This window comes from Rhinoraja longicauda, chromosome 2 (genome assembly GCF_053455715.1).
Source record: "Rhinoraja longicauda isolate Sanriku21f chromosome 2, sRhiLon1.1, whole genome shotgun sequence".
Classification (NCBI taxonomy): Eukaryota; Metazoa; Chordata; class Chondrichthyes; order Rajiformes; family Arhynchobatidae; genus Rhinoraja; species Rhinoraja longicauda.
In genome coordinates, this window is record NC_135954.1 from 28,363,399 (window position 1) to 28,384,170 (window position 20,772).

At 42.4% G+C, this 20,772-nt stretch overlaps 1 protein-coding gene across 10 annotated transcripts in view; it reads left to right on the plus strand.

Moving 5' to 3' along the window:
• The window catches only part of arhgap21a (Rho GTPase activating protein 21a), a 139,198-nt gene that overhangs the window by 83,568 nt on the left and 34,858 nt on the right, over nucleotides 1–20,772 (plus strand). For all 10 annotated transcript variants that reach the window (XR_013548528.1, XR_013548532.1, XR_013548538.1 and 7 more), the window contains 4 exons: nucleotides 12,876–13,034; nucleotides 13,387–13,486; nucleotides 13,585–13,627; nucleotides 16,342–16,467. Coding sequence is in view for 7 of the 10 variants with exons in the window: in XM_078416180.1 (XP_078272306.1) it covers nucleotides 12,876–13,034; nucleotides 13,387–13,486; nucleotides 13,585–13,627; nucleotides 16,342–16,467 (428 nt within the window). In the remaining 3 variants the exon portion in view is untranslated. The remainder of the gene's footprint in view (nucleotides 1–12,875; nucleotides 13,035–13,386; nucleotides 13,487–13,584; nucleotides 13,628–16,341; nucleotides 16,468–20,772) is intronic.

The window sequence follows — 20,772 nt, forward strand, 5'->3', positions numbered from 1 at the left end:
AATTTGGACAGGGACATGGATAGGATAGGTTGAGAGGGTTATGGGCCAAGTGCAGATAGGTGGGACTAGTGTGGATGAGGCATGTTGGTTGGCCTGGGGAAGTTGGGATAAAGAGCCTGTTTCCTGACTCTGTAAGATATTGGTTAGGCCACATTTTAAATATTGTGTGCATTTCTGGTTATCATACTATATAAAGGATGTTATAAAGTTAGATATAGTGCAGAAGAGATTCACAAGGATGTTGCCCGGAATGGAGACTTTAGTTACAAGGAGAGATTAGATAGGTTCAGATTGTTCTCACTGGAGCGCAAGAGGCCAAGGGGTGACCGAATAGATTATATGAGAAGCATAGATAATCACAATCTTTTTCCAAGGGCAGCAGGCTAAAACCAGAGGACATAAGTTTACGGTGAGAGGAGAAGTATGTAAAGGAGATCTGAGGGGTAAGTTTTTGACACAGGGGGTGGGGGAGGGAGTAAGTATGGAACAAGCCGCCAGAGAAGCTGGTAAAGGCGAGTACAATCTATGCATTTAAAATGCAGTTGGACACGTCCATGTTAGGAAATTAAGAGAGGTGACTCTAGACCAAATACAAGAAAATGGGATTTGTGTAAATAAGCATTTAGATTGACATGGACAAGTTAGGCTTGTTTCTGTGCTGTAGTACTCTATGACTGTGCAGCCAAAAAAACGTGAATGCTGGAAATACTCAACATGTCAGGAAGAACCAGTAGATAGAGAAATAGTTAACATTTTAGGTTGATTTTTTTCATCAGTTATGTTAAATTAATAGTAAATGTACAGTCTGCAGCAAACACAATATTACTTATACATTATTAGAGTCACAGGCATTATTATTTGTTTTTGAAAAGCACATATTTGAAAACACCTTCATATATTAATCAAATTGTAACACCCAAATTTAACTGCACAGATTGGGCCTCACAGTGAGCAGTGCCTGAATAGTTCTTCTTGGGCTCTGCATAGTTTTATTGAGTTACTGCACTAACACAGAATCTTAATTGAGGAAATGTTGACCTAACTGAGCTATTACTACCATCCTAAAGGGTTTTTCCTGATATTTTCGTAATGGGACCTGTGTCGCACCTGGATTTACACCTATTTCTCCCCTCCCCTTCCATCTATATTCCTTCCTCTAGCTTCACAATTCACAACTCTTTAATCCTTTTGTCTCACACCTAGTCTTTTTATGTCTGGCCTTTGTCCAACCATCTGCTATCAAAAAGCCCTCCTCACCTGCATCACCCTATTACCTGCCAGGCCTTGTACTGCCCCACCTCTTTTCCAGCTTTCTCCCCCACCTTCTACACATAATCAGTCCGATGAAGAGTCCTGATCCAAAACGTCACCTATCTACATCACCTAGAGATGCTGCCTGACTGAGTTACTCCAACACTTTGTGTTTTCATTTCTAAATCAGCATTTGCAGTTCTTTGTTTCTACAAAAGACTGAAACCAGGCAAGTGCAGTCCCAGTTTGCTACATGTTGAACAGAATGGTTTAAACTAAAGCTTTGCATATTTATAACAAATTCAAGCATATTGTGCCGTGAATTGGGAAACAACAACATTTTCTGGAAAAGGAAAAACGGGCAATTGTTTACAATGCCCGGGCAATCAATTTATTTTAAGGACAAAGTGATAATGCCAAACTAAAAAAGGGAAGATAATGTCTGAGGTGAAAGAACCATGAACAAGCTCAGCTAATGTAGGGGCCATGAGGAACATTGATTGAATGAAGGAAATAGAGTCCAAGGGACATGATATTGGTCTGACTAGGTAAGCAAGTCTGGACTAGGGCAGAGAGTAACCTTTGGAGACATTCAAGCTGGTGACAAGGGATGGAAGAGAAGTGATGGAGCCAGTTAAACATTAGTGTCAGTCTCTGTGACAAGATATCCATTGGATACTTCCATTGAAGATTATAGTGAAGATGTGGAAATGAGAAGATAGAATTTACCTTGCATTTCAGAATGATCTTGAAATTGTGAGCATTTTGTTTAGTGGTAAGCAGGATCTAACGGTGCTTTTTGTAGTCCAGTCACATATAACCATAGAGATTATGTCTTTCTCACTTAAATGCATCACTCTATTCCAGTCTTTTAAACTACACTGACAAGCACCATTATTTTCTTCCTTTCTTTGTCTTTCTTGAATAACTTGCTTTGTATCTAAGGTTGTTAGGTTACGAGTCCTTCCCGACTTTGAACAGGTCTTTGTTATGGCCATGGGTATGTTGGTCCTATGTGGGCATATGTACAGGGCCCTCCATAATGTTTGGGACAAAGGCCCATCATTTATTTATTTGCCTCTGTACTCCAGAATTTGAGATTTGTAATAGAAAAAAACACAAAGTGCTCATTGTCAGATTTTAATAAAGGCCATTTTTATACATTTTGGTTTCACCATGTAGAAATTGCAGCTGGGTTTATGCATCGTCCCCCCATTTCAGGGCATCATAATGTTTGGGACACATGGCTTCACGGGTGTTTGTAATTGCTCAGATGTGTTTAATTGCCTTCTTAATGCAGTTATAAGAGAGCTCTCAGCACCTAGTCTTTCCTCCAGTCTTTCCATCACCCTTGGAAATTTTTATCGCTGTTTATCAACATGAGGACTAAAGTTGTCGCCAATGAAAGTCAAAGAAGCCATTATGAGACTTTATTTATTTATTTATTACAAGAATAAAACTGTTAGAGACATCAGCCAAACCTTAGCCTTACCAAAATCAACAGTTTGGAACATCATTAAGAAGAAAGAGCACTGGTGAGCTTACTAATCGCAAAGGGACTGGCAGGCCAAGGAAGACCTCCACAGCTGATGACAGAAGAATTCTCTCTATAATAAAGAAAAATCCTCAAAAACCTGTCCGACAGATCAGAAACACTCCTCAGGAGTCAGGTGTGAATCTGTCAATGACCACCGTCTGCAGAAGATTTCATGAACAGAAATAAAGAGGCTACACCGCAAGATGCAAACCACTGGTTAGCCCCGAAAATACGATGGCCAGGTTACAGTTTGCCAAGAAGTACTTATAAGAGCAACCACAGCTCTGAAAAAAAGGTATTGTGGACAGATGAGACGAAGATTAACTTGTATCTAGTGGAGATATATTAACTTATATCATAGTGGAGAAATGGCGGCGCTGCCCTAGCAGCTGCGGCTTACCTGCGGTCCGTTTGTCTTTGTGTTTTTGTTGTTTTTTTTTGTCTCAATTGTAGATGTGATGTCGTGTTTTTGTGGTTGTGTACTATGTGTGTGTGTGGGGGGAGGGGGGAACTGTAAAATTGTAAATTTGTCCCTTCCGAACGGAGACCCGACCTTTGTTTTCTGGGTCGGGTCTCCGTTCCTGCTGCAGCCTACCATCGGCCAAACCCCTGGAGCTGGCGGCCTCCAGGGCTCTGGTTCGTAGAGCCTGCGGACCGGACTCACCATCAGCGGAGCCGGCCGTCCTCGGAGGCTGCGGGAGCGGCTGCGACTCGCCTTAGGCTCGGGCCGCGTGGATGCCGACATCGGGAGCTCCGGCAGCGGCAGCATGTTCGACCGCCCCGGATCGCGGGCCTTGGGTCGGCCCGCCGCGGACATTTCACCGTCCGGCGCGGCCTGAAATTGGCTGCGGGTTTTTTCTCCGCTCGGCGGGGGCTTCAATGTCGGGAGCCACGACCGCCCCGACGTACAGCGGCAGCGTCTTCGCCCGCACCAGATCGCGGGGCTGGGGTCGGCCCGCTGCGGACCTTTCACCGTCCGACGCGGCCTGGAACGTGGCAACGACAACAGCCTGACCGCAGGAGAAGATGGCAGGGGAAGAGAAAAGACATTCTGGCCTTCCATCACAGTGAGGAGGGGACTGGAGGAGACTCACTGTGATGGATGTTTCTTTTTTTGTGTTGGTTGGGGTTGTGTAATTTGCTTATTTTATTGCTCTTATTGTTGGACTGTGGGTGACTAAATTTTGTCGAAAAAATTTGTTTTTTGGATGACAAATAATGATATCCTGAATCCTGATCAGAGTGATGGCAAGAGCAAAGTATGGAGGAGAGAAGGAACTGCCCAAGATCCAAAGCATACCACCTCATCTGTGAAACACGGTGGTGGGAATGTTATGGCCTGGGCATGTATGGCTGCTGAAGGTACTGGCTCATTTATCTTCATTGATGATACAACTGCTGATGGTAGTAGCATAAGAATTCGGAAGTGTACAGACTCATCCTATCTGCTCAAGTTCAAACAAATGCCTCAAAATTCATTGGCCGGCGGTTCATTCTACAGCAAGACAATGATCCCAAACGTACTACTAAAGCAACAAAGGAGTTTTTCAAAGTTTAAAAATGTAAATTCTTGAGGGGCCAATCTGAACCCAATTGAGCATGCCTTTTATATGCTGAAGAGAAAACTGGAGAGGACTAGCCCCAAAAACAAGTATAAGCTAAAGATTGCTGCAGTAGATGGCTGCAGATGACCTGGCAGAGAATCATCAGAGAAGACACCCAGCAACTGGTGATGTCCATGAATCACAGACTTCAAGCAGTCATGCATGCAAAGGATCTGCAACAAAAAACTAAACATTACTACTTTCATTTACATGACATTGCTGTGTCCCAAACATTATGGTGTCCTGAAATGGGGGGACTATGTATAAACACAGCTGTAATGCTACACGATGAAAATGTATAAAAATGGCCTTTATTAAAATCTGACAATGTGCACTTTAACCACATGTGATTTTTTCTTTACAAATCTCAAATTGTGGAGTACAGAGGCAAATAAATAAATGATGGGTCTTTGTCCCAAACATTATGGAGGGCACTGTACATGCAGCTCATCAATTTCATTTACTACTTTAAGACTATAACACAATTGATAAAGTAATATAATAATAACACTTGGGATGCATTCCCGAGAATGAGAAGGCTAATGCAAACAACCTAAATACGGGCTATTACAACTTGATTTGCTCTATAAGATTTAAAGAGAGAGAGAGAGAGAGATACATTAACATTAAAAAAAAATGGAATCAGGAGTAGATTCTTTAAGCCTATTTTACTGTTCAATATGTTCATGGCTGATTACCCACTTTGATACTCAGTTCCTGCTGCCCCACCCCAATGATCTGTTAAACATTAAGAAATATATTTATGGTCGCCCTGAATATTTAATGACTTCTATGGTTGAGATTTACACAGGTTCACTACCCTCTGGGTGAAGAGGTTTGACTTGGTCTGTGACCTGAATGACATACCCCAAATCCTGAAATTGTGATTAAAAAATGTTTTCATTGCTGTAGGAAGGAACCTGGTTTATACCAAAGATAGACACAAAATGCTGGAGTAACTCAGCGGGTCAGGCAGCATCTCTGGAGAAAATGGATAGGTGACGTTTTGGGTCGGGACCCTTCTTCAGACTGATTGTAGAGAGGAGGGGAACTGGAAGCAATAGAAAAAAAGTAGGTCACATCAGGGTGGCAACGGATGGCCTCAGGCAGGGGAGTTCTCTGATGAATATAAAATGTTGGAGAAACTCAGCAAAACAGGCAGCATCTCCGGAGAGAAGGAATGGGTGACGTTTCGGGTCGAGGCCCTTCTTCAGACTGATGTCAGGGGAGTGGGCGGTACATAGATAAGGAAGTGTTAGGTGTGAAAACTGTCCTGTTTGATGGAGATCAAAGGAAAATGTAGAATAGAATATTGTTAGTTGGGAGAAGGTAACAACAAAGCAAACAGAAATAAAATATAGTCGGAGATAGTAAGACTGGTCGGAGAACTGGGAAGGGTGGAGGGGATGGAGAGAGAGGAAAAGCAAGGTTTACTTGAAGTTAGAGAGGTCAATGTTCATACTGCTGGGGTGTAAGTTTGGGAATGGTAGTGGGAGTTAAAGTGTTTAGCAACCAGGAGACCAGGCAGGTTTAGGCGGACTGAGCAGAGGTGTTCAGCGAAACGATCGCCGAGTCTGCGCCGATATACAGGAATCCACGCCTGGAACAGTAGATTATCTACAGAAGATACAGTAGATTAGTCCTTCCTACACATGTTCTCTGATAAACTGGTGGTTGGCTAGAACAGTGTGATCCCAAGAGGGATACATTGTTGCGAACAGGGGAACTGGTTAACTGACTTTTAGCTGAGAGTGGGGCAGGGGAGTGTTTGTAGAAGAAAGGGTCTTGACCCAAAACGTCACCCATTCCTTCTCTCCTGAGATGCTGCCTGACCTGCTGAGTTACTCCAGCATTTTGTGAATAAATACCTTCGATTTGTACCAGCATCTGCAGTTATTTTCTTAAACTTCTACAGAATTCAACGTTCATGCTGCTGTGTTGTCAGCTACCTAAGTGAAATCCTGAACTTGTGATCTTGGAATCCGGAATCTGAAACCCTTGGGATATCCTTCCTGTGTCAAATCTGTTTAAAGCTGTTATAATTTTACAGGTTTCTATGAGCCCCCTCTCTTTCCTCTATCCTCCAGTGACTATAGGCCTAACCAACCCAATATCTCCTCAAAAGTCAGTCCTGCCAGTCTGGAAATCAGTCTAGTAAACCATCAATTCATTTCTCCCAGAGCCAGAACATCCTTTCTGAAATAAGAAGGCTGAACCTGCAGATGGAATCTCAACAAGGTGCAACAACACATTCTTGCTCCAGTACTCAAATCCTCTTGCACCAAAGGCCAACATACCACTTGCCTTGCTAACTGCTTACTGCACCTGAATGTCAGCTTTATTGTGCCTAGTGGGGCCTGCACTGATCCTGTGGTGTGCTACGAGTCACTGCCTGCCACCTACAAAAAGACCTGCTCTTCCTGCTTTCCATTTCCTCTGTGTCATCTCATTCTCAGTTCATGCCAGTACATGAATTTCAGAAGGCTTTTGCGAGATCCCATGTTAAAGGTTGGTACGTAAAATTAAAGGGCATGGGAGTGTGCAAAATTCAGAATAGAGCCTATCCTTTGGTTCTCATTAATCTATCTGACTAGTTATACTTTAAAAGGAAAGTAGTTAAACACGATTTCCATTTCGTAAATTTCCACTGACAGCGCAGCTATACCACGAACTGGAATAAAATCCTTACCACAATGATGGGTTCTCCTCTGCTTGGAGTGGAGTGGTTCCCTGTTGAGGACTGGCTTTGGGAAGGCCTGGGATAGCACTCTGGCCAGCACAGTGAGTGTGAACTATTCAAATGGACTGCTTCCATGTGCGAACATACAACCTAAAACCTATTGTCTCTCACATCACTTTGTGTTGGGTAGTATAAAGAGAGCAAGGCCACAGTTTCCTACTTTGGCTGCACAGCTCTCTCCAGCTTGCAGATGTCTCTACTGGAACAAGCCCAAGTTCTACCTTCGTGCCTGGGGAGAGCTGTGCACCCAACAAAGAAAGAGAAGATGTCAGCTTCCATCAGCTCCTACAAGCTGTGATGCGACTGTAAGAATCCAGCCAGTCTTTCATGCAGCTGGTGCTGCATATCGTTATCTATGCCCCACGCTCACTGTCCCAACCTAAGTGCAGCTCTGAACTCTACATCTCAGTGCTGCACTTAGCCTGCCCAAGTACTAGCTTTCATAAAGTGTAGGAAGGAACTGCAGATGCTGGTTTATATCAAAGATAGGCACAAAATGCAGGAGTAACTCAGCGGGACAGGCAGCATCTCTGGAGAGAAGGAATGGGTGACGTTTCGGGACAAACCAAAACGTCACCCACTCCTCTCCAGAGATGCTGCCTGTCCCACTGAGTTACTCCAGCATCCTGTGTCTATCTTAAAAGGTTTCATAGTCAGTCATTCCACCACAAGCCATGAATGATTTGCAGCAGCAGACAATAGTATTTTGTGACAGGTTCCTGTACCTATGTTCCCATCACACATACACCAGCTAGCTCCCCACATAGCAGTGCAGGAGTTGATTTTTTTAGGTGCAAGGCAGGAGGACCCATTGCACTGAAGGAATAAGTACCCTGTGGGGTGAGTCTTTGTGGTGTCACAATGGATTCAGATAATTTAAAATAAAATTATTATATCAAGTAGCAGTTAAATAACAGCAATGAAGAATGTGTGCTTTTCAGGTTTGTCACAAACTTAGTTCTTTGGCATCAGTCCAAGGAATGTTTCGGTTATTTCTTTCAAGAGCACAGTTTACACTTGAATTCAATCTTGTTTCATATTTACACTGCAATACTGATTAGCTGACACTGAATTCTAATCTATTTCTATTAATAATTTTAGATATGTCCTTGTTCTTATTTATGCAAAAATATTCTGGTTTGGAATTTATCTCTATTGTTTTGGCATCCATTTCAAAGCCAGAATGCATCATTTTAAATTGGTTTCATGTTGGAAGTGGTTTCCACATGATCATTTTTGTCATCTATTTGAAAGACAGATAATTAAATTGTTTACATGATATAAAAACCGTTAAGTCACTGGAATTGTACAAAGAATCAGGTAACTTTGTACGGTTTTGTTCACCATATCATAGAAAGCAAATAGAAACCCTGAGTGAGATCGTAAAGTGCTTTTATGAATGCAAGTTATCTGAGGAGATAATTGCATTGCTCATAGTAAAGTCTGCTGGTGCTTTAGTAAATGTTGCGTTATTTCCAGCATTTAATTTTTTTAATTTTAGTTTTCTGGTACGTGTAGTATTTTCTCATGACATTTTGGTATGTTTTACATTGCCTCAAAAAGTACACAATATCTCATAGTTTATTTAGTGTAAGAAAATAACTGCAGATGCTGGTACAAATCGAAGGTATTTATTCACAAAATGCTGGAGTAACTCAGCAGGTCAGACAGCATCTCAGGAGAGAAGGAATGAGTGACGTTTCGGGTCGAGACCCTTCTTCAGACTGATGTCAGGGGGGCGGGACAAAGGAAGGATATAGGTGGAGACAGGACGATAGAGGGAGAACTGGGAAGGGGGAGGGGAAGAGAGGGACAGAGGAACTATCTAAAGTTGGAGAAGTCATTGTTCATACCGCTGGGCTGCAAGCTGCCCAGGCGAAATATGAGGTGCTGTTCCTCCAATTTCCGGTGGGTCTCACTATGGCACTGGAGGAGGCCCATGACAGAAAGGTCAGACTGGGAGTGGGAGGGGGAGTTGAAGTGCTCAGCCAGCGGGAGATCAGGTTGGTTAAGGCGGACTGAGCGAATGTGTTGAGCGAAACGATCGCTGAGCCTGCGTTTGGTTTCGCCGATGTAAAGAAGTTGACATCTAGAGCAGCGGATGCAATAGATGAGGTTGGAGGGGGTGCAGGTGAACGTCTGTCTCACCTGGAAAGACTGTTTGGGTTCTTGGATGGAGTTGAGGGGGGAGGTAAAGGGACAGGTGTTGCATCTCGTGCGGTTGCAGGGGAAAGTGCCCGGGGATGGGGTGGTTTGGGTAGGAAGGGACGAGTGGACCAGGAAGTTACGGAAGGAAGGGTCTCTGCGGAACACAGAAAGGGGAGGGGATGGGAAGATGTGGCCAGTGGTGGGGTCCCGTTGTAGGTGACGGAAATGTTGGCAGATGATTTGTTGGATACGCTGGCTGGTGGGGGGGAAGGGGAGAACGAGGGGGATTCTGTCCTTTTAACGAATGGGGGGGAGGGGGAGCAAGAGCAGAGCTGCGGGATGTAGAAGAGACCCTAGTGAGAGCCTCATCTATAATGGTGCAAGTAGTCTTGTATGTTCCCTTTGTTTCATTGATTAATAACTTTGAATTTCATTGAAACTTGCCATTAAACTTGGTGTTTTTACGTGACCTTTGAGCTTGGCAAGTTAAATGATATATTGACAGATTGTTTATTGCAAGAGAATGGTAGGGATAACAGTACATAGAAAATAAAACAGAAAATAGCTGCAGGTGGAGGCCATTTGGCCCTTCGAGCCAGTAGATGATATCACAAACTATATCTAAGTGGAATTCACTTATATGTAGGGAATGCTGACTTTTATGATATTTGTTTGAGTCATTAGTTGCTTGGTTGTCTTAAGAAAATGGTTTAGAATTTTATGCAGTTAACACATCCTGACTTTCAGGAAATAACTTTCTAGCAAAGTTTTGAATTCACCTTTCAGCATATATGTTGTGCTGAAATAAGAGTGATTTTTCATGTGCTCTTTCAATTTATTTTGTTTGAATTGATCTTGAAAAGCATTATTCAATTGAAGAAAGCCAGCTTTTGTGTTTATTTCAAGTCTGGGAAATAGCTTTCGATGTTATGACTGCTAGGGGTATTTAACAAAAGCTATTTTCTTTGCATTTAGTATCACAAATCACTTCTGCCAAGCCTCTATGCTATCTACATTGCCAGTGTATTTACTTTCTCGATATTTAATGAAATGTAAGAGTACATGATAGGAAAGAAAATGTGTTCACCATCACTTTACAAGTTATTGGATTTAACATGTATCCTTATGTCCCAATATGTAATATGCACAGCATATTAAACTTGGCTGCATGTTGTAGTCTAAATATTGAATTCCTGTCCAAAAATATTGGGTTAAATCGCATACATACCACATAGAAAAGTGCAGCACAAGAACGGGCCGAAGTGCATCTGTCAACACATGATCCATCCCCTCAATTCCCAGCGTATCCACATCTAAAAGCCACTTAAATGCCATGATCATATCTGCCTTCACCACGAGCCTTGATAGCATGTTTTAGTCACCCACCTCTCTCTGTGTAAAAAAAACTTGCCCTGCACATTTCCTTGGTGGAGGAAATAGGGGGAATTGAGGAATAATGAGGGGGGATCTTATTGAAACATATAAGATAATTAGGGGATTGGACACATTAGAGGCAGGAAACATGTTCCCAATGTTGGGAGAGTCCAGAACAAGGGGCCACAGTTTAAGAATAAGGGGTAGGCCATTTAGAACGGAGATGAGGAAGAACTTTTTCAGTCAGAGAGTGGTGAAGGTGTGGAATTCTCTGCCTCAGAAGGCAGTAGAGGCCAGTTCGTTGGATGCTTTCAAGAGAGAGCTGGATAGAGCTCTTAAGGATAGCGGAGTGAGGGGGTATGGGGAGAAGGCAGGAACGGGGTACTGATTGAGAGTGATCAGCCATGATCGCATTGAATGGCGGTGCTGGCTCGAAGGGCTGAATGGCCTACTCCTGCACCTATTGTCTATTGTCTATAATAAATAGGGTAATTGCACAGTCTTTTACTCAGAGTAGGGGGACCAAGAACCAGAGGACATAGGTTTAAGGTGAGGTGGGAAAAAAATAATAGGAACCTGAGGAACAACTCTTTTGCACAAAGGGAGGTAGGTATATGGAACGAGCTGCAAGAAGCAGGTACTATAATAGAGCTTAAAAAATATTTGGACGGTTACGCGGGTCAGATAGGCTAAGAGGGATATGGGCCAAATGCATGCAGGTGATACTAGTGTAGATGGGGCATGTTGGTGAACATGGAGAAATTGGGCCGAAGGGCCTGTTTCCATGTTGTATGACTATGACTCTATCAAGCCTCTCCTTAATCTGGTATTCTAGAGTAAACCATTCCAGTTTTTTCAATTTTCTTTTACATTCCCTCCTAACCTCGGTAGCATTTTAGTAAAGCTCTTTTGCACCCTCTCCAAAGCCTCCACATCCTTCCTTTACAGGGGTGACCAGAACTGCGCACAAAATTCCATAGGTGGGTTCACCTAAATCTTCTTGAGCTGCATTATGACTCAGTTTAGTCTATTGTCACGTGTACCGATTTACTGTGAGAAGCTTTTTTGTTGCATGCATTCTGAATGTTCTCTGAATGCATTCAAGAGAGAGCTAGATAGAGCTCTTAAGGATAGCAGAGTCAGGGGGTATGGGGAGAAGGCAGGAACGGGGTACTGATTGAGAATGATCAGCCATGATCACATTGAATGGTGGTGCTGGCTCGAAGGGCCGAATGGCCTCCTCCTGCACCTATTGTTTATTGTCTATCGTTGCGTCCTAACCAGTCAGCAGAAAGACAATACATGATTGCAATCGATCCATTTACAGTTATAGATTCATGATTAGGGAATAACATTTAGTGCAAGGTAAAGCCAGTAAAGTCCGATCTATAGTGGTCCAAGGGTCACCAAAGAGGTAGATAGTAGTTCAGCACTGCTCTCTGGTTGTGGTAGGATGATTCAGTTGCCTGATAACAGCTGTGAAGAAACTGTCCCTGAATCGGGTGGCGTGCGTTTTCACACTTCTATATCTTTTGTCTGATGGGAGAGGGGAGAAGATGGAGTGGCCAGGGTGCGACGTCATTGATTATGCTGCTGGCCTTGCTGAGACAGCGTGGTATAAATGGAGTCAGTAGAAGGGAGGTTGGTTGTGTGTGGTCTCTTATATTCAATGCCCTAGCCAGTGTGGCCAAACATACCATATGCTGCCTTTACCACTCTATCTACTTGTGTTGCCACTATTAGGGACCCCAAGATCCCTCTGTGCATCAATGCTGTTAAAGGTCTTGCTATCAACCATGTATCTTCCCCTCACATTCAACCTCGCAAAGTGCAACACCTCGCTCTTGCTCAGATTGAACTTCATCAGACAGTCATCTCTCTATTTCTGTATTTCAAGATTTTCTGGAAAATGTGGATTTATCTGTAATGATGATATAATTTTAGCACTTTACAAAGAGTGCTGTAAATATTGTACATAAAAAGCTCACCATGGAATATATAAAAACATGCAGGGTATGTGTTAATAAGAAAATATATTATTCTGCAAATTTTTACAACTATTTGCTCAAACCTAACATTTTATATTGATTTTTTTTTCATTAAATGCTTTTATTTCTGAAACATTTGATATTTGAATGTGATATAGTATATCTGTATACGCATGAATGAAATGACATATTTAATGGTTGAAAATTTATGATGTTCTTACCATTATTCCTAGATGAACCTACAAGTCCCAGTATTGATCATGAATCTGCTCACATTCCTGCATCAGCAGTAATTTCAGCTGGAGTCTCTGAAGTACTAAGGACAGCAGCAGTAACTTCCAGCCCGACTAAACCAGCCCCTTTTATTCGTCGTCAGTTATCACATGATCAAGGTGAGTGCTTAGGTACAAATTTAATCTGGAGATGTTTAGCTTTTACAGGCAACCCCCACTTTACGGAATGAGGGGGGGGGGGGTGCATTCCTAGAAAATAGTCTGTATCACGATTTTCCATGTGAAGCCACATAATCTGCACTGGCATCAAGAAATGAGAGTTGAAAAGAAAAATAATTCGCATAAATTTCTTGTGAGCAAATTTTATTCCAGATCTCAAATTTTTGGGTAGGAATTTATGAATTCTGTTACCTGAATTGCCATAATGTAGTGATCTCCTGTGGTCAGTGCAATTGCTACAAATTATTGAATGTGATCATGTTGCATTGCTAATTATAAGAATTTACTTTAGATGCCATCAGAACTTCGACTCCTGATTCAAAGCCCAGTGGAAAAACTGAGAGATCAAAGTCATATGATGAAGGATTAGATAATTATAGAGAAGAAAAGTTGTAAGTTACTGATTCAAAGAGGCAGTTTTTCTTGAATTTTAATTATAGAAATAATTAATTGTAGAATTAATTAGCTTTTTAATTATATTTTTTTACAGAAAATCATTGAAGCAAGTGCCTAGCCTGAAAGGTTTAAAGAAGGTTTGTAATGTGCAAAAAAATTGAACTGCTTTCCACATCCATTCATTAATTTCCCCACACTACCACATTTCAATTAAAGGTTCCCGTAACGTAAAAAAACAAGGTAGTGACTTGCCTCCAAGATTCAAATATACAATGTCTGAAAACGTTAACCCAGCACTGCAGAGGTGTACAAAGTGACGTTCATAATTAAAAGCTATATATTATATTAATCTTCCTAATTTTTTAGCAACCTCTTTTTGGGACAAATAATATTTTGCATCGATGTTAAGAATGTAGACATGAACTTTCCTTTGTAGGATGCTAAAACAAAAGTATTTTCAGTTCAGAACTCGGCCGTAGCCTTTTATTGCCATGGTGTTCCAAGTGCACACCAATAGGTTTAAAGATAGGGGGTAAAAGATTTCGAGAGGATTTAAGAAAGAATATTTTCATCCAGCAGGTGTTTGAAATCTGCAGTAAGTTGCAGGTTTGGTGAAGACACCGAATGCTGCTTCGGTGTTGTGAGAGCATGTGTCTTCACCAAACCTGCAACTTACTGCAGATTTCAACCACCTGCTGGATGAAAATATTCTTTCTTAAATCCTCTCGAAATCTTTTACCCCTTATCTTTAAACCTATGTGTTCTGGTCTTGGAACTATGGAGAAATGTTTACTATTATCTAGCCTATCCATGCCCTTCCTAATTCTGTGCATCTCAATCAGGTCCTCCCTCAGTCATCTCTACTTCAATGAAAACAAACACCAGCTATGAAGCTTAATCACGTGGCGGCGCCTAATAGCAGCGGCTGACTAGCAGTCTGTCCGTCTTTTTTTTGTTGTGTGTCGGTGTTGGGATGGTTTTTATATATATTTTTTTGGTTGTGTATGTGTGGGAGGGGGTGGTGGTGTGGGGGGGGGGGGACTTTTCTCTTCCTCACGGCGCGGGGTGCGGCTCGGCTGCGGGGCCTAACATCGCCCGCTGCGGCTCGGCCGCTGGACTTTACATCCCGGTGCGGCTTGGCCGCTGGACTTTACATCCCGGTGCGGCTTGGCCGCTGGACTTTACATCCCGGTGCGGCTTGGCCGCTGGACTTTACATCACCCGGTGCGGCTTGGCCGCTGGACTTTACATCCCGGTGCGGCTTGGCCGCTGGACTTTACATCACCCGGTGCGGCTTGGCCGCTGGACTTTACATCCCGGTGCGGCTTGGCCGCTGGACTTTACATCCCGGTGCGGCTTGGCCGCTGGACTTAACAGTGCCCGGTGCAGCTCGGCTGCGGGGCTTAACATCGCCCGGTGCAGCTCGGCTGCGGGGCTTAACATCGCCCGGTGCAGCTCGACTGCGGGGCTTTTCATCGCTGGTGCGGCTCGACTGCGGACTTGACATCGCCCGGTGCGGCTCGACCACAGGACTTAGCTGCGCAAGGCTTGGTCGCGGGCCTTTCATTGCCCGGTTCGGCCGCGGGACGTTTCAGCGCCCGGTGCGGGGACTGTGCGGGTCGGTCGGGGACAAGCTGTCTGTCCGTGGGCGTGGGGAAGAGAGTGGAAGTTTTGTTGCCTCCATCACAGTGAGGGGGTGTTTGGAGTCACTGTGATGGACGTTTGTGTTGGGGTTATGTGTCTTGCGTTCTTTTTTTTTCTATGACTGCTATGTAGTTTCGTTCGGTACTTCGGTACCGAACGACAAATAAAGCTCTGTTATACCTGTTATACTGTTAATAGTTAGGCCCATGTTTACCAATTCCTTGATCATCTTTTCATGAATGTGCATGACCATGACAGTTCTGTCATTTTGTTGTCACTAAACGGAGGAGACATTTTAGAATTAACCACATTGTTTTTTTGTGGAGTTAAATGTATGCAACCCAGGTAAAGATTTAAAAAATTTAAAAACAGACGGGTGCTGCAAATCTGGAATAAAAACAGAGCTACAAACACTCGGCAGGTCGGGCAGCATCCATGTAAAGAGAAACAGCATTAATTTTTCATGTTAATGAAACTTTCGTCAGATGATGTCAGATTTTCTTCTTTGAAGGGCATCAATGAAATAGTTGGTTATTTATGGTATTCTGAGTCTGGATTTTTAACATTCGTGGCTTTATTTAATTATTTGAATTAATTCCCCCCCAATTGTCTTATTGGGAATGGTTAGCACAGTAACTTAACCACTCCATTCCTATGCCTGTTAGAACTGTCCAGAAGCTAGACTTTCAAAAGAACATTTGTTAATTTTTAATTAAATTCTCACAGCACTTCTTTTCTCCCCAAATGATTTTTTATAAGTATGAATATAAATAAATTAGCCTGATACTTATAATGTTCACCGGAACAAAGGTCCCTTAGAAAGTGAAAACAAAGATTGGTATCACATTCGTGTCTTTGTAGGCTGAGTACAGTGGTGCACTGTAAGAAGACATTGTAATACCAACGTTGAGCAGTCTGCACTGTATTAACTTAGCTGAAGCATTACTGCAGTCTGTTGGCATGCTTCTCTCATATTATTGAAAGGCGAATGCTTAAAATGGGTTTTCTGAACTTGGAAGTTCATGTTATGAGAACATGTCTAATTTGAATTTAAAAAAATAGTTGGTAATCATAATGTATCATTATTGTGTCACCCCATGGGTTACAACATAGCTGAAATAATGTTTCTGGGAAGAAAAAAAAAAATCTGCTGTTATTTTTTTCTCATTAAGGAATATTTGCATTATTACTCTACCATTTTCTTTAGGCCTCTGAGAGCCTGAAATTTTCAGAAGATGGGAGCCCAAGAAGAGATTCATCATCAGAAAGCTTTAGCGATGCTTCTAAGGAAGGATGGCTGCAGTTTTGGCAGATTCTTACAGAAAAAGGAAAGGTAATGAATTTTCATGACTATGTCAAGTCTAATTTATTGAAAGTATGTTTAAAATTTAATATAAAGAAAATAGAAATTGTCCATTTCATATAATACTGGGAATAAATATTGCTTTTCATGAGATTAAATATGAATACATCAATAAAATCAAGCATCAATATACTGACACTTTGGTATGATTCTGATCCCAATTGGTAAGTAGTTATTGTGACTCGTTTTTGTCCACCAACTTCCAATTGTTTACTGAGTAAAAGGGTCCCAACCGCTGGAACCTCAGCCAATTAACCTACATACCCACAAATCTTTAGGATTTGGAAGGAAACTGAAGCACCTGGAGAAACCCATGTAGTCACAAGGAGAGTTATATAGTGTGGAAACAGGCCCCTCGGCCCAACTTGCCCACACCGACCAACAAGTCTCATCTACAGAAGTCCCAACTGACTGCGTTTGGCTTATATCCCTCTAAACGTATCCTACCCATGTACTTTCTAAATGTTTCTTAAATGTTACGTTAGTACCTGCCTTAACTACCTCCTCCGGCAGCTTCTTCCATACACCCACCATCCTTTGTGTAAAAAAAGTTACCCCTCAGGTTCCTATTCAATCTTTCCCCCTCACTTTAAATTTATGTCATTTGGTTCTCGATTCCCCTACTCTGGGCAAGAGACTCTGTGCATTTACCTGATCTATTCCTCTCATGATTTTGTGCACCTCTTTAAGATCACCCTCCGTCTATAAGACCCGCCACCATCATCATCCTGCGCTCCAAGGAATAGAGTCCTAGCTTGCTCAACTTCTCCTTATAGCTTAGGCATCATCGTCGTAAATCGTCTCTGCACCCCTTCCAGCTTGGCAACATCTTTCCTGTAACATGGTGCCCATAACTGAACAGAATAATCTAAATGTGGCCTCACCAACGTCGTATATGACTGCAACATCATCATAGACTCATTGTCATAGAGTGATACAGTGTGGAAAGAGGCCCTTCAGCCCAACTTGCCCACACCGGCCAACAAGTCCCAGCTACACTAGTCCCACCTGCCTGCGCTGGTCCATATCCCTCCAAACTTGTCCTATCCATGTACCTGTCTGAGTGTTTCTTAAACATTGGGATAGTCCCAGCCTCAACTACTTCCTCTTGCAGCTTGTTCCATACACCCACCACCCTTTGTGTGAAAAAGTTACCCCTCAGATTCCTATGAAATTGTTTCCCCTTCACCTTGAACCTAGTCTTCGATTCCCCTACTCTGGGCAAGAGATTCTGTGCATCTACCCGATCTATTCCTCTCATGATTCCTCTCATGATAACATAACCTTCCAACTTCTATACTCAATGCTCTGACTGATGAAGGCCAATGTGCCAAAAGTCTTTTTGACCACCCTATCTACCTGTGAAACCACTTTGAATGAACTATGTACCTGCACTCCTAAATCCCTCTGCTCTACAACACTCTCTGGAGCCTTCCCATTCACTGTGTATGTCCTGCCCAAGTTAGACTTCTCAAAATGCAACACCTCCGATTTCTCTGTATTAAATTCCATCAACCATTCCTCAGCCCAGCTGCTCAACTGATTAAGACCCTACTGTAATTTTTAACAACCATCTTCACTATCTACAGTCCCACCCACCTATGTGTCAAAAGTATACATATCGCGCCTGGCTGCCAACATGCAATGTAAACTCAGCAGCTGAACAGGGACTCAAACCGTGGACCCTAAGATTGAAAGTCTGATGCTCTACTGACTGAGCTACCCAGGCTGTGGGTATATATACAAACCAACAAACTCTAACATATATAAATGCATACAAACTCTACACAGGCAGCACCTGAGGTCAGGTTCGAACCTGGGTCTCTCGTGCTGTGAGGTTGCAGTTCTACCAGCTGCACCTCTGTGCTACTCCAGAGTGTTTAGGCTGAGTCTGTTTGTCTCTCACCCTTGTGACTCATCAATCAATCTGGTGAAACTTGTTTGCACACATTCTATTGCAAGTATGTTCTTTCTCCTTTGCACAATATTCAAATGCACTTTTACCATGACGAGGATATAACTAAGATAATTGTCTTTGAGAGAGGAGATAGATAACAAATTATCAATTAAAATTATCATTACACTTGCATCTATTTACACTTATAAAGTGTCAAAATGAGTGAATAGGTAATTTCCTGATGCTATACATTTTTAAATGCCCGGACTGAGTTTGTACATTCTCCCCATGACTGGAGTGGGTTTTCTTTGGGAGCTGTGGTTTCCTCCCATGCTCCAAAGACATATATACAGGCTTGTAGATTAATTGGCTTGGTAAAATTGTAAATTGCCCCTAGTGTTAGTGTGCATGGATCTTAGGTCGACACGGACCCGATGGGCCGAATGGCCTGTTTCCGTGCTGTATCTCTAAACTAAACTAAACAAGTGAGGGCATTTTATAAACCGCACTGTATTGAGGTTATTCCAAGCTATATTTCCTGTAATTGACTAAATCAAATGTAGACTTGGGGTAGAAAGGTGGTGAGGTTCCAGCATCCTATATTCTATCCTGATGTCCAGAGTTGCCTTTTACTGCATTGGTTTCCTCCGTGTTCCAACTTTCTCCCATATCCCAAATATGTACAAGTTGGTAGGTTATTTGCCTCAGTAAATTCCACGTAGTATGCAGATATGGTAGAATGTGAGGGAAATTAATAGACAATAGACAATAAGATGCAGGAGTAGGCCATTCAGCCCCTCGAGCCAGCAATGTGATAATGGCTGATCATTCACAATCAGTACCCCGTTCCTGCCTTCTCCCATAATGATAATATAGGGAAAATATATGGTGTTCTTGTAGAATTAGTGTAAAACTGAATGTTTGATGGTTGGTGTGGATTCGGTGGATAGAAGTGTTCTGAGCTGTTGATTATGTTGCTAATCAGCTCCTACCTCAGTAAGGGACTGGACCCATTACAATTTACCATCCCGCTACTAGGAGTGAGATCTCACTGGCTCTGCACAGGGCCACCGGGACAGTAAGACTACAGGTCGGCATTCAAACCATCATCCCCTCCAAACATATTAGCAAACTTGGAGACCTGGGTCTCTGCTCACCACATGTAACAGCATCCTTGACTTCCTCACTGGCAGACCACAATCAGTACAAATTGCCAATAGCCCTTCTTCCTTGATAACCATCAGCACAGGAGCATCTCAAGGCTGTGTGCTCAGTGCCCTGCTCTGTTCTGTGTATACCCAGACACGGTTCCCACGCACCATCTTTAAATTTGCTAACGATACCACCTTTTAAGAAAGAATAATAGGTCGTAATGATTCAGAATGGAGAAAAGCCATTGAAAATCTGATTCAATGGTGCCAGAACAATAATCTTGCTCACAAAAGTCAGCAAGACCAAGGAGCCGATTATTGACTTCAGGTGGGAAAAGCCAAGGATCCACAAATCTTTCATTGGTGGATCGGAGGTGGAGAGAGACAACAACTTCAAGATCCTGGACATGCATATTTCTGAGGAGATCAGCATGTGAACAAATATTCTATTGAACTTCTACAGGTGTATGGTAGAGAGCATACCAACAGGTTGCATTTGGTTCGGCAACTCATATGCCCAGGAATGACAGCGATTACAGAGAGTGGTAGATGCTGCCTGGTCTATCACAGGTACTGACCTTCCATCATCGAGGGGATCTATAGAACATACTGCCTCAAAAAGGCAGGCAATATCATCAAAAAGCCACACAGCCTTGGCCATGCTCTCATTTCATTCCAATAATAAGGAAAAAGGTACAGGAGCCTGAAAACCATGACCACCAGGTTCAAGAATAACTTTATATCAACAAAACCATCAGGCTCGAACACTACACAATACTAACCTGAGCAAAAATAAACATTTATGGACTGTCTTTAGTTACACTTAGGGCTTTTGTGGGTATTGTGTTTACAGCCCTGTAAAGCAGCTGCAAATAAGAATTTCATTGTTTTCTTATGTACATATACAATTAAATGCTTTTGACCGTCTCTTGACTATTATTCTTTCAATGCCACGTATAACTTTTTAAAAAGGAGACCAAAACTGCACAGAGAATCATGTTGTTTTGTCGTTTCATTGGATTATCCTTGATAAATATTCTGTTCTGTTAACACCATCATATTTTGTAGTTGCAATGAAGTCCAGTGTGTAGGTTTTGTTCATAGAGGTATTAATTATCCTTGTAATTTTTTTGCCCTCATTCGGTTGTTGGGAATTTGGAGCAGATTCATGGAAATGAGGGATATGGATCATGTGGAGGCAGATGAGATTAATTTATCTTGACATCA